General features: G+C 45.0%; 1 protein-coding gene across 1 annotated transcript in view; it reads right to left on the reverse strand.

Annotated features, from left to right (window-relative positions):
• smchd1 (structural maintenance of chromosomes flexible hinge domain containing 1) overlaps window positions 1-18967 on the reverse strand; it is a 57602-nt gene that overhangs the window by 16326 nt on the left and 22309 nt on the right. Inside the window, exons 21-36 of the mRNA XM_017712407.2 lie at window positions 18821-18965; window positions 15710-15806; window positions 15407-15479; window positions 13006-13142; window positions 12405-12539; window positions 12013-12246; window positions 11028-11173; window positions 10827-10912; window positions 10313-10431; window positions 10048-10209; window positions 9264-9392; window positions 8690-8769; window positions 8445-8602; window positions 7947-8062; window positions 7790-7851; window positions 7449-7536 (exon numbers count right to left, since the gene is read on the reverse strand). Coding sequence (XP_017567896.1) covers window positions 7449-7536; window positions 7790-7851; window positions 7947-8062; window positions 8445-8602; window positions 8690-8769; window positions 9264-9392; window positions 10048-10209; window positions 10313-10431; window positions 10827-10912; window positions 11028-11173; window positions 12013-12246; window positions 12405-12539; window positions 13006-13142; window positions 15407-15479; window positions 15710-15806; window positions 18821-18965 — 1967 coding nt within the window. The remainder of the gene's footprint in view (window positions 1-7448; window positions 7537-7789; window positions 7852-7946; window positions 8063-8444; window positions 8603-8689; window positions 8770-9263; window positions 9393-10047; window positions 10210-10312; window positions 10432-10826; window positions 10913-11027; window positions 11174-12012; window positions 12247-12404; window positions 12540-13005; window positions 13143-15406; window positions 15480-15709; window positions 15807-18820; window positions 18966-18967) is intronic.

Here is an 18967-nt window from a genome sequence, read left to right on the forward strand (position 1 = left end):
CCTCTCTACCCCCCCCTCTCTCTCTCTGTCCCTCTCTGTGTCCCCCTCCCTCTCCGTGTCCCCCTCTCCCTCTCTCTGTCCCCCTCTCCCTCTCTCTGTGCCCCCCTCCCTCTCTCTGTGTCCCCCTCTCTCCCTCTCTCTGTCCCCCTCTCCCTGTGTCCCCCTCTCCCTCTCTCTGTCCCCCTCCCTCTCTCTGTGTGTCCCCCTCTCTGTCCCCCTCCCTCTCTCTGTGCCCCCCTCCCTCTCTCTGTGTCCCCCCCTCTCTCTGTCCCTCTCTCTGTCCCTCTATCCGTCCCCCTCTCCCTCTCTCTGTCCCCCTCTCCCTCTCTCTGTGTCCCTCTCCCTCTCTGTGTGTCCCCTCTCTGCCCCCCCCTCTCTCTGTCCCCCTCCCTCTCTCTGTGCCCCCCTCTCCCTCTCTCTGTGCCCCCCTCCCTCTCTCTGTGTCCCCCTCTCTCCCTCCCTCTCTCCCTCTCTCTGTCCCCCTCTCCCTGTGTCCCCCTCTCCCTCTCTCTGTCCCCCTCCCTCTCTCTGTGTGTCCCCCTCTCTGTCCCCCTCCCTCTCTCTGTGTCCCCCTCCCTCTCTCTGTGTGTCCCCCTCTCTGTCCCCCTCCCTCTCTCTGTGTCCCCCTCCCTCTCTCTGTGTCCCCCCCTCTCTCTGTCCCTCTATCCGTCCCCCTCTCCCTCTCTCTGTCCCCCTCCCTCTCTCTGTGCCCCCCTCCCTCTCTCTCTCTGTGTGTCCCCCTCTCTCCCTCTCTCTCTGCCCCTCCCTCTCTCTGTCCCCCTCTCCCTCTCTGTGTGTCCCCCTCTCTCCCTCCCTCCCCCTGTCACCCTCCCTCTCTCTCTGTCCCCCTCTCCCTCTCTCTGTCCCACTCTCCCTCTCTCTGTCCCACTCTCCCTCTCTCTGTGTCCCCCTCTCCCTCTCTGCCCCCCCTCTCTCTGCCCCCCCTCTCTCTCTCTGTCCCCCTCTCCCTCTCTCTGTCCCCCTCTCCCTCTCTCTCTGCCCCCCCCTCTCTCTGTCCCCCTCTCTCCCTCCCTGTCCCCCTCCCTCTCTCTGTCCCCCTCTCCCTCTCTGTGTGTCCCCCTCTCTCCCTCCCTCTCTCTGTCCCCCTCTCCCTCTGTGTCCCCCTCTCTCCCTCCCTGTCCCCCTCTCCCTCTGTCCCCCTCTCCCTCTCTCTGTCCCCCTCTCCCTCTCTCTCTGCCCCCCCCTCTCTCTGTCCCCCTCCCTCTCTCTGTCCCTCTATCCGTCCCCCTCTCCCTCTCTCTGTCCCCCTCCCTCTCTCTGTGCCCCCCTCCCTCTCTCTCTCTGTGTGTCCCCCTCTCTCCCTCTCTCTCTGCCCCTCCCTCTCTCTGTCCCCCTCTCCCTCTCTGTGTGTCCCCCTCTCTCCCTCCCTCCCCCTGTCACCCTCCCTCTCTCTCTATCCCCCTCTCCCTCTCTCTGTCCCACTCTCCCTCTCTCTGTCCCACTCTCCCTCTCTCTGTGTCCCCCTCTCCCTCTCTGCCCCCCCTCTCTCTGCCCCCCCTCTCTCTCTCTGTCCCCCTCTCCCTCTCTCTGTCCCCCTCTCCCTCTCTCTCTGCCCCCCCCTCTCTCTGTCCCCCTCTCTCCCTCCCTGTCCCCCTCCCTCTCTCTGTCCCCCTCTCCCTCTCTGTGTGTCCCCCTCTCTCCCTCCCTCTCTCTGTCCCCCTCTCCCTCTGTGTCCCCCTCTCTCCCTCCCTGTCCCCCTCTCCCTCTGTCCCCCTCTCCCTCTCTCTGTCCCCCTCTCCCTCTCTCTCTGCCCCCCCCTCTCTCTGTCCCCCTCCCTCTCTCTCTGTACCCCTCTCTCCCTCCCTGTCCCCCTCCCTCTCTCTGTGTCCCCCTCTCTCCCTCCCTCTCTCTGTCCCCCTCTCCCTCTGTGTCCCCCTCTCCCTCTGTCCCCCTCCCTCTCTCTCTGTCCCCCTCTCTCCCTCCCTGTCCCCCTCCCTCTCTCTGTGGCCCCATCTCTCCCTCCCTGTCCCCCTCTCCCTCTGTCCCCCTCTCCCTCTCTCTGTCCCCCTCTCCCTCTCTCTCTGCCCCCCCCTCTCTCTGTCCCCCTCCCTCTCTCTCTGTCCCCCTCTCTCCCTCCCTGTCCCCCTCCGTCTCTCTGTGTCCCCCTCTCTCTCTCCCTCCCCCTGTCACCCTCCCTCTGTCCCCCTCCCTCTCTCTGTGCCCCCCTCCCTCTCTCTCTCTGTGTGTCCCCCTCTCTCCCTCTCTCTCTGCCCCTCCCTCTCTCTGTCCCCCTCTCCCTCTCTGTGTGTCCCCCTCTCTCCCTCCCTCCCCCTGTCACCCTCCCTCTCTCTCTGTCCCCCTCTCCCTCTCTCTGTCCCACTCTCCCTCTCTCTGTCCCCCTCTCCCTCTCTCTCTGCCCCCCCCTCTCTCTGTCCCCCTCTCTCCCTCCCTGTCCCCCTCCCTCTCTCTGTCCCCCTCTCCCTCTCTGTGTGTCCCCCTCTCTCCCTCCCTCTCTCTGTCCCCCTCTCCCTCCCTGTCCCCCTCTCCCTCTGTCCCCCTCTCCCTCTCTCTGTCCCCCTCTCCCTCTCTCTCTGCCCCCCCCTCTCTCTGTCCCCCTCCCTCTCTCTCTGTACCCCTCTCTCCCTCCCTGTCCCCCTCCCTCTCTCTGTGTCCCCCTCTCTCCCTCCCTCTCTCTGTCCCCCTCTCCCTCTGTGTCCCCCTCTCTCCCTCCCTGTCCCCCTCTCCCTCTGTCCCCCTCCCTCTCTCTGTGGCCCCATCTCTCCCTCCCTGTCCCCCTCTCCCTCTGTCCCCCTCTCCCTCTCTCTGTCCCCCTCTCCCTCTGTCCCCCTCCCTCTCTCTCTCTCTGTCCCCCTCTCTCCCTCCCTGTCCCCCTCCCTCTCTCTGTGGCCCCATCTCTCCCTCCCTGTCCCCCTCTCCCTCTGTCCCCCTCTCCCTCTCTCTGTCCCCCTCTCCCTCTCTCTCTGCCCCCCCCTCTCTCTGTCCCCCTCCCTCTCTCTCTGTCCCCCTCTCTCCCTCCCTGTCCCCCTCCGTCTCTCTGTGTCCCCCTCTCTCTCTCCCTCCCCCTGTCACCCTCCCTCTGTCCCCCTCCCTCTCTCTGTGCCCCCCTCCCTCTCTCTCTCTGTGTGTCCCCCTCTCTCCCTCTCTCTCTGCCCCTCCCTCTCTCTGTCCCCCTCTCCCTCTCTGTGTGTCCCCCTCTCTCCCTCCCTCCCCCTGTCACCCTCCCTCTCTCTCTGTCCCCCTCTCCCTCTCTCTGTCCCACTCTCCCTCTCTCTGTGTCCCCCTCTCCCTCTCTGCCCCCCCTCTCTCTGCCCCCCCTCTCTCCCTCTGTCCCCCTCTCTCCCTCTGTCCCCCTCTCCCTCTCTCTGTCCCCCTCTCCCTCTCTCTCTGCCCCCCCCTCTCTCTGTCCCCCTCTCCCTCTCTGTGTGTCCCCCTCTCTCCCTCCCTCCCCCTGTCACCCTCCCTCTCTCTCTGTCCCCCTCTCCCTCTCTCTGTCCCACTCTCCCTCTCTCTGTCCCACTCTCCCTCTCTCTGTGTCCCCCTCTCCCTCTCTGCCCCCCCTCTCTCTGCCCCCCCTCTCTCTCTCTGTCCCCCTCTCCCTCTCTCTGTCCCCCTCTCCGTCTCTCTCTGCCCCCCCCCTCTCTCTGTCCCCCTCTCTCCCTCCCTGTCCCCCTCCCTCTCTCTGTCCCCCTCTCCCTCTCTGTGTGTCCCCCTCTCTCCCTCCCTCTCTCTGTCCCCCTCTCCCTCTGTGTCCCCCTCTCTCCCTCCCTGTCCCCCTCTCCCTCTGTCCCCCTCTCCCTCTCTCTGTCCCCCTCTCCCTCTCTCTCTGCCCCCCCCTCTCTCTGTCCCCCTCCCTCTCTCTCTGTACCCCTCTCTCCCTCCCTGTCCCCCTCCCTCTCTCTGTCCCCCTCTCCCTCTCTGTGTGTCCCCCTCTCTCCCTCCCTCTCTCTGTCCCCCTCTCCCTCTGTGTCCCCCTCTCTCCCTCCCTGTCCCCCTCTCCCTCTGTCCCCCTCCCTCTCTCTGTGCCCCCATCTCTCCCTCCCTGTCCCCCTCTCCCTCTGTCCCCCTCTCCCTCTCTCTGTCCCCCTCTCCCTCTCTCTCTGCCCCCCCCTCTCTCTGTCCCCCTCCCTCTCTCTCTGTCCCCCTCTCTCCCTCCCTGTCCCCCTCCCTCTCTCTGTCCCCCTCTCCCTCTCTGTGTGTCCCCCTCTCTCTCTCCCTCCCCCTGTCCCTCTCCCTCTCTCTCTGTCCCTCTCCCTCTCTCTGTGTCCCCCCCTCTCTCTGTCCCCCTCTCTCCCTCCCTGTCCCCCTCCCTCTCTCTGTCCCCCTCTCCCTCTCTGTGTGTCCCCCTCTCTCTCTCCCTCCCCCTGTCACCCTCCCTCTCTCTCTGTCCCTCTCCCTCTCTCTGTGTCCCCCCCTCTCTCTGTCCCCCTCCCTCTCTCTGTGTGTCCCCCTCTCTCCCTCTCTGTCCCCCCCTCTCTCTGTGTCCCCCTCCCTGTCCCCCTCCCTCTCTCTGTCCCCCTCTCCCTCTCTGTGTGTCCCCCTCTCTCTGTCCCTCTCTCCCTGTCCCCCTCCCTCTGTGTCCCCCTCTCCCTGTGTCCCCCTCCCTCTCTCTCTCTATCCCCCTCTCTCTCTCTCTGCCCCCCCCTCTCTCCCTCTCTGTCCCCCTCTCCCTCTCTGTGTGTCCCCCTCTCTCCTTCCCTCCCCCTGTCCCCCTCTCTGTGTGTCCCCCTCTCTACCTCCCTCCCCCTGTCCCCCTCCCTCTCTCTCTGTCCCCCTCTCCCTCTCTCTGTCCCCCTCTCCCTCTCTCTGTCCCCCCCTCCCTCCCTCTCTATCCCCCTCTCTCTCTCTCTGCCCCCCCTCTCTCCCTCTCTGTCCCCCCCTCCCTCTGTGTGTCCCCCTCTCTTATAAACACTTCTGGACAATACTCGCCCCATTATTCAATAGAATGACCGCTGAAATAAAGCATAACAATATTTTACCATCTGAAATGAACACCACTATAATTTCACTTCATCTCAAACCTAACAAAGAACCCACCCTACCCTCCAGCTATTGTCCACTATCATTCATTAACACAGATATAAAAATTATAAGCAAGACCTTGGCGACTAGATTAGAAACAGTTATCCCATCACTTATACATCCCGATCAGACTGGCTTCATCAAAGGAAGACATTCAACCACTAACATGCAGACTACTTAACTTGATACTCATCGATTCACAAATCAGAAACCACAATAGTCACATTAGATGCACAGAAAGCTTTTGATAAAGTCAATTGGAAATTCTTGTTCACCACTTTGCACAAAATAGGGTTTGGAGAATCATTTATTAACTGGATACAAATTCTTTACACTGCACCCAAGGCCACAGTCAATACTAACGGACTAATATCACCAAATTTCACACTGCACAGAGGTACTAGGCAAGGATGCCCCCTCTCATCCCTCCTATTCTCAATTTTTATAGAACCGTTGGCAGCAGCTACACGACAAGACACAAACATAAAACTGTAGAACACAAAATCAGTTTATATGCAGATGACATCCTACTGTTTTTGCAGGATCCCCACACCTCAATTCCTCAAACCATACAAATTATTGAAAAATACTCAAATCTCCAATTACTCTATTAACTGGACTAAATCTACTATACTACCAATCAACATGAACTTATCAGATATAGCAGCACAGTCTCTTCCTATCCCCTTGAGCACCCAAAAGGTCACATATCTGGGCATCAAAATTTCCTCCCAGCTGTCAGAGTTGCCTAAACTTAATTTTAACCCATTACTCTCAACTATAAACAATGACCTCAAACGCTGGATTAACTTTCCACTGTCCCTTATTGGCAGAATATCTACAATCAAAATTGATCGTATTATCAAAAGTAAACTACATTTTCTCTCAATGATTCCAATTCAGCCTCACTCTACCTGGTTCAAAACCTTAAAACTCCATTATCTCCAAATTGTACTGGAAAAATAAACCACCCAGGACCAAATTAGTCACATTACAGAAGCACCTAATCAAACAGATTAATTATGGAGAGCAGCAGAACAAGCTTTAAGTAATGAAATACAACTCTTAGACTTACCATTCATTAGAACAACATTCAAACGCCACTCCTGTTTCAAATATCCAATGATAGCATCAACACTGACAGCTTGGTGGAAACTACACAAGATCACTGACACTATAATTTCACCCTTCAAACACTCACTACACTGGGCAGAGGCTCTATAAAATTGGATATAAATTGTGGATAATAGACCCTGAAATCTGTATACAGTGTTCACTAAACACTCCTGACAATTACATACATGCTTTGTGGTATTGCACACCAGTCAAGTACTTCTGGCAACTTGTTATAAATCAACTAACTCCATAGTTAAAACAGCCCATCTCCCCATCCCCATCACTCTGTCTGTTATGTGACACATCATCAGTGCATCTAAACAAGGAAGAAAACAGAACTCTCTTGGTGGTGCGAACCATCGCTAAAAAGACTATTCTGACAAACTGGAAAGCAAGAAAAAAAAAGATAATCAATCAATGGAAAAACCTTCTAATAGAACACATAGCAATGGAAAAAATCTTAGCATCTCTCAAGCACAAATCTCACAAATACAAAAAAACATGGTCAACACTTAACAGCATTCTACAACCACCTTAACTTCCAATGGCTTTTAGACCTACCTATGGTGCCTCTACCCGAATGTTCCAGGTCTCACACACCCCCACACCCACACACAAAGTTATATGGCAGGTATAACAAATAACTAAAGCTCAATTCATTCTCTTGTTGTTCTTTTACATGTTTTGTATGTTTATTTTTTCTACCTTTTTTTCCCCTTCTTTATTCACCCTTGTAATTTTTGTTTGCTTGTATGTTCGCAATTTGTTGTCCTCCCTCTACACAATGGCACCATATACCAAAAGATATTTCCTATATTAGTAATAAAGAAAAATTAGTCCTCTGAAGAAGGGGGATGGTGGCAGGATTTATATAAAAAAACAACTGGATGTCTATAGCTCTGTTTGCAAATTTTGATGCAGTATTCCAGTATTTTGGACCTGATTGTACATTGCACTTCATTGCCACATCCTGTAGTTGATAAATATATAGCCAATATTATCAATAGGGATACATCGCTATGGGAATTGCAGATTGATGTGGCTATTTATACACATCTGGTGATACCAACGTATTAACATTTATACATTAAAGAAAGTGGAATTAAATCGACTTCATTTAGCATTACATAAAAAAACTATTTATTTGTAGAAGGTCACAAATGCAGTAAAATAAATAAATTGCAGATATTTTAGCACAATAGCCCAACATCACATAAATGTTCTGCTCGCCAAGAGCACAATAAATGTGTCAATTATTAGTTTAAAATATCAATCAAATTTTGGAGATGGTGGTGAACGTGCTGTGTGTATGTAAAGTATATTTGTCTCACCTGACTGCTCCAGAGGCACTTGCTTTTTTCTACAACAAAAACAAACTGCACAATGTACTTTCCAACTTGTTCTGGAATCTCTTTATCTCTATGAAAAAGTAAATAATAAATGAACATAAATGAACAGATATGATAGATATTCAGTAACAATAAAAATACATTCCATTATTTAAAAAGTGCTAATAAAATGATTCTATTAACAATGTGTTAAAAATATAATGTGTTTAAAATTTCTATATGCTTGAAGTCAACTAATCTAGACTGTGTTTATCTGTTGGCTTGTTTTAGCTCAATCATTCTCTCTCTTTCTCTCTCAATAGCAGTTTCAAAGAACTACTTACCTGAAGTAAAAATTACTGTCTTTTTCTTTCTCTTTGGGTTTACTACATTTAAGAGTTGTTGCCTGAAATCACAAATGCACATCAACATCATTCCAGATTTAATTATATGATGCAACATCAGCAGGGTACTTGATAAATCTATGGAGGTGTTACTCACTCCTGGTGGAGGACGGGCCCCTGAGGCTGAACCCTGCCAAAGCAGCATAGAAAGACTGGCTGGGTTCGCATTCCTCACGGGACTACCTTCTTCAGAGACCACTGTCACTTTAAACACTGCACATACAAGAAATAGTTAACCAAAATAAAATGTTCAAGTATGAAGAAAATCAGTTGATCAGTCATATGCACTCTGGTCAAACTGCATGCTTTACTGATTTCCTAAACGAAAAAAAAAAACTAATACATCTTCTACAGGGAACAACTTTGAAAATGACTTTTTCTAAAAATTTTAGTAAACAAGCTTTATTTATCAGTTGAGTTTAATGTACTGGAAAAAAACAAAGATCAATTTTAAAATGTGCCATTTTGCACAGCCCATGTTTCATTAATTTTTTTTTCCCAATATATTAAATTCTGCAAATAAACAGTATGTGTGTATGAAAATGTGCAGAAGTGTGTTAAAATCATCAAAACATAAGTCGACACACAGTCACACCTGGGAACATATCTCCTGCTGTCAAGATAGCATCACTGTCATATTCTACATTAAGTCTGACAGGGTTGTTGGGATCAGGTATCACATTCAGCGTCACCACTGGACCAGGAATACTGTTTCTACTGAAGGATCCACGGAACTCCAGCTCATGCTCTCCTCTATAGATATAAAGAAAGATAGCATTTTGTAACGGAAAAACAGAGTGCATTCAGAGTTTAACATTAGGAGGTACGGTTTTTACTCACTTTGTGGCCGTCACCATCTCCAGGGTAAAGCAGGCCCTTCCCTCTGAATCCACAGGCTGGGACATCACTGAAGATTTAACCTACAATATCCACAAACAGAGCTCAGAACATACAAAGAAAAGACACTAGCATAAACCTAAAAGCTCATGGCATAAATCCAACAAGCACCAACAAGCCAAACAATAGGTCTGCCATCCTCCATTCATACTGTTCTAGAACATTCTACACAATTCACACTGCTTTACAATGTCCTCCCCCATCCATACTGGACTAGTATGTTCTCCAGCTTGTTCAACAGCTGCAAAATGCCTTCCCCTTCTCACACTGCTGTAGAATGTCTTTCTCTAAATCAACCCTGTTCTAAAACGTCCTTCCCCATTCACACTGCGCTAGAATGTTCTACTCCACTCTCATAGTTACAGTGTTCTCCCCTCACACTGACTTATTTGGCTGATCAGTTTTAGTTATGCAACTGGATAAAACCAACTGCCAATGTTAGATTGTTGGTGTTTGGTGGAGAACTTTAGGTTGATGTACTCGTTCTTAAAATGAATCAAATGGGCTTAGGGGATACCTTGAGCTGTGGTGATAATGTTTTGATCGCTATGACAACTCTCTGATCTGGAACTGGGTTTCCCCACTCATCACACAACTGTAACAGGAACGGAGTGTCCAAACCTCGTCCATTTAACACATGTAAGGGCTGCAAATGAACACATGGACAAAACATTCACAAGAAAACGCACAAATTAAACTTGATTTAATTTCAAGCTAATAATACATACAGATATCACTGTTAGCTTAAATAAATGAAAATTATAAACAGTCAATAAAGGTTTGAGTAAACACACAATTGAAATTTGAAGTAAAAAATGTTCCTTTTTTGTTTAAAACAGCACCATGAAGGACTAAAAATGTAACAGTTAATTGAAAGTCACAGTTAACTGAACAAATTTCTGCAAAGACCAATATACTTCAAAATGGCCCAGAATCTGAGCTAAACAAAACTAAAGTGCACAGGATTAATGATGTTCTGCAGCAGTAAAACTCTGTTTTGAGGGCATGAAACTCAGTTTATAGAAAAGACAAATTTTCTAAACTGTTCAATAATATAGGACAGCATCAGAGATCACAATTAAACCTGATCATGTTGAAAAAACATTGAAAATGTATCTTCTCAATGAATTACTGAATTAAATTATCTCCCTGTATATTTAAATTTGTCTCCCTACTAGAATGCTTGAAAGACTATTCTTGGTTTGTTACTGCTCTGTTAAGACTTTCTAAAACACCTCTAAATCATAAAAAAAAAGCCCTCCTAATTTTACATTTTTTCAGTTTGCACATGCGCCCATTACCATTTCTGGAGCATCCAAGAGGTTGATTTTTGCCGGTGGTCCAGCAGTGACTTTCACTCTGGAAAACTCTTCAAATTCCTGGTACTTAAAGCACAACTCCCTTGGACCAGGAAAGCCTGATGCAAAGCGCACACCACCAACCAACACAGTGCCCGTACTGGCCTATACACAGATACACATACATGTCATGCAAAATAAGCTTAACATGCAGAGTGAGCTTAAAGATCCAGGACAGATGTATTTTAAGTACACTGTGTCTACTTGCCTGCCATTTGACACTGAGGGCTGATACATCAAGGTCATCTGCAGACACACTGACTGTCTTCATGCTCTCAGCAGTAAGAGCATCTGTTTTATTCCCATACTGATCAACCACCTCAACATCTACCACAGAAGTAGAACAGAGAGGTTAAACAGCTTGACAAGGAAGGGAAAACTGGCTATCGTACAAACGCATGAACACTGTAAAATCTGTTGTGGCTAAAATGAAGATTTTTAAATGTTTAGAAATAATCTGCTGAATGTATTCATTAATGTTTACACTTTTTTTGCACCAACTAAGAGAAGGATTCATACAAATATCTGACCACAAATTCCAACTATTCTGACTCATTCAGATCTCATTTAAATGTAAAATATAAGTAGAATAAAGTTTCTATAAAGGCTGAAAGACAAGATATTCAAAACTACATTGGCACTTTACGTTTTAACATACATTTAAGTGCTTTTGATATAGTAATATGTAATATTAATATACAAGTAGTTTAGCAAGAACTTACAAATATTTCCTGATAAAGTTTCTCCCATTCGGACAGTTGTTTCACTGAGTGTTATCCTCAGTCGCTCAGGCTCATCTGGCCGTGGGCTACATACACAAAGTTCTTTAATGAATGACAATGAAACTGTATAAGGTGTCTTAAAGCTACAGTTAATGATTTGCTTTGAGCACAGAGTGTGCATGTAAGTGTGATCAGTCTTACACTATTATAAACGACGTGTCGACTGTATGCTGATCCCGAAATGCCACCTGATAGAAGTGTTCTCCCTGTGCTTTTGTGGGGATGCAGATACTTGGCAGTATTCCCTTAGCCAATTCTGCTGTTTTCACATCTGCAGTCCAGTTCACCTAAATCACACACACATACACATTTACATGCTATCTTCTGTAGACATTCCAAATATACAGACTAGAGATTGACATCTCTGAATGATTCAATTGGTTAATGATTCTGTATGAAATGATTAAATGAATGATGCAATCTTAATTTTTGCCAATCTCTGACCAATACAGATCCCTACTCCCTGATTAGTACTGTGCTGTATGGGGCAGAACTGTTTAGTCTTCTACATAGCACGAAAAACATATGAATCAATAAAAGAAATTAACTACCTTCTTATCATCACCAATGTCTCTATTAGCAGTTGTATTTTTAACCCAAAACAACTTGCTTGCGAGACTGAAGTTTGCTTCTGATTTGTAGATGTGCAGGGTATGAGGGGGAAAAAAACCTGACTGTTCCTTAGTCTAATAAATCTGGTTACGAACTGCTATTGCCATTTTCACTGCAATTTCTTCTGAGGAGTTTAGTCAAGAGTTTTTCCTTTGCTTGACAGAGGAATTATTGCTTAGACACTATAATTGTCTGACAGTCATGTCAATCACTATTTTGCAAACAGTTAATTCCATTCTGATTCTATTATTTTGGTGTAATTCAAAACTTATCAAAAATACACTGAATACACAAATGTAACTGGAGGAACGATGTACACAGTACTGGAGTACAGACAAAAACAGTACACTTTACTTTTTGGTGGGGACTTTTATGCTTCAGAATCTCTAAAAATCACTAACAATAAGGGCTTTATTAATAATTATTATAATCCACCTTTAGATTGTAGCAGCACAATGTTTTTTACACCATAATATGAAGAAAAATCTAAATGGAGAGTCATGCAAATAATTACCTTTATGTTATGTGCAAGCTTCTGTGCTAAAGGCACCAGTCTGCCCCCCTCATCATACAGCTTAAAGCGGAGGCTCCCAAGTGTGTCTCCTGCTGTCCAGTCAATTCGCTCCATATTCTGGATCACCATGACATCATCTGAATCCTCATCCTGCCTATAAACTTCTACACGAAAGACACGTGTGCTTGGCAAGACACGGAGAGTCCGCTCAACACAAGATATTCCCTTCTGGTTCTGCAAGTAAATGACAAGCAGTTCTGAATTTTTGAGCACTAGTATTTATACTAGTATACTAGTTTATTACATTAATAACACCCCAGATATGCAAATGTACTGATAACAGATATAAAAATGTAATGAGAACGATAACAGACTGAAATAATAATTCTTACAGGAATGCCAAATTTTGCAGTGAGGACTTGCTCTGTGTTGACAGTCTTTAGTTGAATTGGCTTTGCAAGCAGCAGCCCAGTGCCAGTATTACTGCAGTCAACAGCATCAACAGGTAAATCAGGGGCTCCTAGTAACTACAGAACGCAAACACACAAAAGCATGGACATACACACTTATTTCATAAATAAACTGCACTAAAACAACTGTTCACAGTTTTAACAGAATCAAATCTGTCTGCTGTTTAATTTTTTTAAGCAGGCTAAGAGCAGTCTTTGTGCCTTGTCCATCCCTACAAATTCGATTCAAATTATGAAATGTCTCACACACAACTACAGCAGTAAGAATTCCTGACCTGGATATTATGGTAACCTAAAACAATATCTACATTTATTAACAAATTCTTTACAGAAAATGTAAAGAAAAAACAAAAAACATTAGACTCAATTTTTGATTCAGTTTAAGTACATTTCATACATGCTTTTTTAACAGTCTTTTAGATTTCTTTGTGCGCTAAGGTGCTCTACATCTGTGAGTGTGTGCCTACAGTCTGGTCATAGTGTTGAGTATGTGACTGAGTGAATGATTTGGGTGATGTGTTACCTGGCAACGGACAATAAGTTTAGGATGCGCTGTGATGTTCTGAAACTCATCTTGAATTTCCACTTTGAATGGTGCAGGTGATCCATTCTCTATAGAAACTTCATCATCAGGCAACACCACCAGCTGATGTGGAGGACCTTATAGACACAGAGAAAACTTTCTCTCTTTAACTGAACAATACCTAACATACTACGCAGATCCTTTCAAAAATTCCAAAATTTGTTAATGAAAAGATGAAAAGGAAGCCCTTCACTACAATTCAGACAAAAGAAATGCACAAAAAAATGCATGTGCATCAGGCTCTTACTGTAAGAGAGACCAATAGGAGAATATAAAGTACACATTCTCAGGGTATCCACAGGCATCCGTAAATTAATTTTAATGCTAACATTTAAGAACTTGTCATGGCTATATAATGCTATATAGCAGAGTTTGTTCTAGAAATATTCATTTTGTATGTAACCCGAGTATGACTCCTATGATGATGGTAATTTCTTCTATCAACTTCAGTGTCACATTGGTGCCAAGCCCAAGCTAGCAGTTGTGTACATTTACTTCCCCCACAGGGTTTAAGCGCTTCTTAATATAGACATTTGAAGCTTGCTACAGACATTCAAATGACATACGTTTTACTTTGTATTTAGTATTTTTACAGTTAATCCTTCAGTATAGCCTAACTCTGAAAATTAAACATAACCCATTAGCGCTCTGCCAAGCTATTTAGCCAAGACGTGGTTAAATGAAGCCTTTTTTATTTCATATTCATTTTTATTTCACATACATACAATTTGCAAAAGCAAAAACTTAAGTTTTACTATGTTCATGCAATTTGTAACTAAAACATACACTATACTGCCAAAAGTATTTGTGCTTCTGTCTTCATACGCATCTGAACTTGAGTGACATCCCATTCTTAATCCATAGGGTTTAATATGATGTCGGCCCACCCTTTGCAGCTACAACAGCTTCAACTCTTCTGGAAAGGCTTTCCACAAGGGTTAGGAATGCGTTTATGGGAATCTTTGACCATTCTTCCAGGAGTACATTTGTGAGGTCAGACACTGATGTTGGATGAGAAGGCTTGGCTTGCAGTCTCCGCTCTAATTCATCCCAAAGGTGTTCTATCAGGTTGAGATCAGGACTCTATACAGGCTTGTCAAGTCCTTCCACACCAAACTTGCTCATCCTTGCCTTTGTGGACTTTGCTTTGTGCACTGGTGCGCAGTCATGTTGGAACAGGAAGGGCTTGTCCCCAAACTGTTCCCACAAAGTTGGGAGCATGAAATTGTCCAAAATCTCTTGGACTGCTGAAGCACTAAGAGTTCCTTCCACTGGAGCTAAGGGGCTGAGCCCAACTTCTGAAAAACAACCCCACACCATAATCCCCCCTCCACCAAACTTAGCACAATGCAGTCAGGCAAGTACCGCTCTCCTGGCAACCGCCAAACCCAGATGGAGAAGCGGGATTCGTCACTCCAGAGAACATGTCTCCACTGCTCTAGAGTCCAGTGGTGGCGCTTTACACCACTGCATTCGTCACTTTGCATTGCGCTTTGTGATGTTAGGCTTGGATGCAGCTGCTTGGCCTTGGAAACCCATTCCATGAAGCTCTCTACACTGTTCTTGAGCTAATCTGAAGGCCACATGAAGTTTGGAAAGTCTGTAGCGATTGACTCTGCAGAAAGGTGGCAACCTCTGCGCACTATGCGCCTCAGCATCCGCTGACACTGCTCTGTCATTTTACGAGGCTTTACGAGTTGCTGTCATTCTCAATCGCTTCCACTTTGTTATAATACCACTGACAGTCGACTGTGGAATATTTAGTAGTGAGAATTTTCCAACTGGGTTTGTTGCACAGGTGGCATCCTATCATGGTAGTCGGCTGGAATTCACCGAGCTCCTGAGCTCCCATTCTTTCACAAATGTTTGTAGAAGCAGTCTACATGCCTAGGTGCTTGGTTTTATACACCTGTGGCCATGGAAGTGAGTGGAACACCTGAATTCAATGATTTGGCAATATAGTGTATGTCCATCAGTGGGATCCTGCTGGATTTCCTCTCTTTCAGTGATGTTTACGAAAGTGGTTTGAGTGGTCTCCCTTTTGGACAATGCTCAGACTACTGAATATAACTTGAGGCCAGGTCTAAACTTCTTCGTAGAACAGCAGGACTGCTATAAAATAAACTACTAAAAACGTTCACTTTCACTGAATGTGTTTTGTGTGTGTGTGTGTGTGTGTGTGTGTGTGTGTGTGTGTGTGTGTGTATGTGTATATATATATATATATATATATATATATATATATATATATATATATATATATATATATATATATATATATATATATATATATATATATCTATCTATCTATCTATCTATCTAACTGTATGTGTATTCATACCTGGTCGCACACTAACTTGGAAAGACTGGCAGTCTTGTCTGAGGCCCGGGATCATTACCTTCACAGTGTGCATCTGTCAAAAGCATGTGCAGATTAAATGTTATGAACTTAATGAACTTCACAAGACCAATTAAAATACTAGACACACACTGTGTCTGGCAATCGCATTACTGCCTTATGATGGTTTAGATTCAATATTTAGCAAATCTGGGGAGTAATAGACATACAATGAAAGAAAGGTAAATAGAACTGGAATGCAACATACACACACACACCCCCACCCAGAGATGAAAATTTACTAACCTTCTCCTGGTTCTTTACTTTACCCCTGGCTCTCAGGTCTTGTATGGTGAACACAGTTCCACTTGAAGCTGTCTGCTCATAACTCAACTGTAGTGAACTAGTTTTGTCAATGTGTGTGCACATGTTTGAATGAGAAAGAGAAAGAGTGATTTAGTTAAATATAGTCATAGGAGTAAAGAAAACTCTCAAGAACACCTGGACAATAAATCACTGACTACGTATTCTTGAAAGATCATTTAGTCATCAAAGATTCAAGGGCTTTCTTGCCAAATGCACAAGCAGTTTATCCTGTAGAGAGCTTGCTTTTGTTTGCATGTTGCCACAGTAAGTAAGTAAACAAACAAATCAATAAATAATAGTACTACAAAAAATACAACACATAAAATCCATTCAAAGTGTTGAGAAGCAGTTTCTTCCTGTATGACAAACCAAAAACAAGAAATCAACAACAAAAGGGGGGTGGCATTTAAAGTAATGCAAATTCAATAATGCTTTACATTAATTAATAGCATATTCATGAACAGTGTGTTATCATTTTGAAAGATTCATTAAATATATTTCTCATAAGTAATGAACATAAACTGATTTGGCAAAACATTGTGACCACCTGCCAAGGCATGATATGCTGCTGGTCCTCTACATACTGACAAAAGAGCTCCAACCTGCCAAGACATGAATTCTACAAGACTTCTGAAGTTACTTTGTGGTAACTGGGACCAAAAATTTAGTAGCAGATTCCTGTGAGTTGTGAGGTGAAGCAGCTGAGGTAAGTGTGGTTAAGTGCTATTCAAGCAAATCTCAGAGATGCTCAACTGGATTGAGACCTGAAGAATCAGGAGTCCTGGGCAACACCACAAACACTTGGTCATGCTCCTCTAACCATTCCTAAAAAAGATGTCTGGCGTGGCAGGACACATTATCCTGCTGAAAGAGGCCACTGCCATTGGAGAACACTACAGCCATGCAGGGGTGTACCTAGTCTACAGCAAAGTTTAGGTAGGTGGTACATGTCAAGCTGACATCCAAATGAGTGCCTGAACCCAGGATTTTCGAGCAGAACATCACCCAGAACACCACACTCCTCCACTAGCTTGTCTTCTTTCCAAAGTGCATCCTCGTGCCACCACTTCGGCAGGTAAATGGAGCACACGTATCCAACTATCCAACATGCTGTAAAAGAAAACGGGACTCTTCAGACCAGGCGACATTCTTCCATTGCTCTAAGGTCCAGGTATGTCTCTTGTGTGCCCATTGTAGATGCTTTCAACAGTGGACAGGGGTTAGACTTTGGTCTGTGCCCCATATGCAGCAGGGTGTAATGCATTGTATAATGTGACTCATTCCACCTGTAACCATCACTAAAAATCTCTGACTTGTGCCACAGTAGTCCTTCTGCCAGCACCTCATCGTTGGTTGCGGTTTGACCTTCTTCGGACCACTGTTGGTAGGCACTCACCATTGTTGACTGGGAACACCCCACAAGCCTTGCAGTTTCGAAGATGTTCCAACCCAATCATCTCGCCATAAAAATGTGGCCCCTGTCAAAGTCACTCAGCCCTTCACACCTGCCCATTTCTCCCAATCCAGCATGCTGACTACAGTAAGCAACTGTTGGCTTACCGTCTAATAAATCCCAGACATAGACATGTGGCGCTGTTACAAGACAATCAACATTATTTGCGTCATCTGTGAGTAGTCTCAATGCGTTGCCTCAAATGGAGTATTATGCAATGAACTGAAAACACACCCAGTTATGCTTAGTGGATTGCTTAGTGGATGCTTTTCAGGAAACAAATATGATTCTCAGCACATGATTCTAAAATGATAACCATACTGAATTCATTACTGCTCCCTCAATAACATTTAAAAGGTATGCACAAATGATACAATAAATGGTGCAACATAATGACATTTCACATTCCTATACATTAAATAAAATATTCACTAATATCCCATTAGTTGACCATCACGAATGTGTGATGTGTATTATCAAGGAATTCATAGGAGCAAATATATGCTTTCACCTATTTTTTTCAAGATGATTTTAGATTTCATGAGACATGAAAGCATTATTTGACTTTCAGTGTTATGTATAAGTTTTTAAATTAGCTTGATGTAACAAAGGTTGTCAATGCCGATAATAAAAATAAATTTAAAAGAATAATATTTTCAGCTGGATACTGAGCCATTAGCCTCCCACCATTAAGACACTAAAACACTGTTACCGCAAAACAACGATAATGAAAAAGAGCTCCATTTAGCAACATGAAACCAAAGTAATTAACTTTTTACTGTAATGTGACTGTACAGTTCACGAATGATAAAGGAATTATTTAAGTGCATGTAGGCATTGTCATTTGCCTAGATTTAAGTCATGAATTCTTTACAGTCTTTAAGGCTTATTGTGTGCTTACAAACATAGGATCTTTATGCAATGAATAGATTTGTTCATAAACATATGTATAAGCTATTCATCACAGAGTACATTTTCAAACTATTACATTATATGTTCATTTCTCAATAACAAATGCATTCAATAAAGTGGAGTACATAACGATAAGAGTCTTACTGTACTGTTCAGGAATATGCTATGAACAATGCATGTACATGTAGTCCCTGTAAAGCATTACCACAAACTCTGAATGTCAATTATGGCTAACTAAATCTTGGAGTTTATCAGCTTAATATTGTTAAATATACAGTAGTGTGCAAAAGTCAGGGACCAATTGTCATTTATTTACAGTCTTGTCAAAACAGCCTTTAAGATAAAAAGTTATGTGCTGTTTATCTGATATCTAATCTCAGAAGTATCTCCTAAAGAATGAACAACTTGTTCTAAATGTTTTTTTTTTTTTTTAACTGAGAATTAAATAAATGAAGGATGGTCTCTGACTTTTGCACAGCACTGTATATAGTTATCTGACAGCTTTAAATGTGGATGCTTGTTGTATCCTAATTATCCCATTAATTGGATCACCATGAACAAAAAAACAAAAAGTGTGCCACCTTGTGGTCATTACACTGCATCATGTAAGAAACTTTACTGAGAAATGAGTGGTCTGTCTCTGGAAAAAAAAGTGCCAATACATGTCTAACTGCTCTGTAGCCTACCTGCACTGTATCTGGGCTTTGATATCAGAAGGGGGCTGAGTTGGATGGCCAAACTCATCCCTAAATTCCAGATTCAGAGAGAAGGGCACCCCCACCCGAAGAGATGAGGGAACTACACCGAGCACAAAGGCTGCTGCACTGCTTTCT

The sequence above is a fragment of the Pygocentrus nattereri genome, chromosome 2, assembly GCF_015220715.1.
Source record: "Pygocentrus nattereri isolate fPygNat1 chromosome 2, fPygNat1.pri, whole genome shotgun sequence".
In the NCBI taxonomy this organism is placed as follows: Eukaryota; Metazoa; Chordata; class Actinopteri; order Characiformes; family Serrasalmidae; genus Pygocentrus; species Pygocentrus nattereri.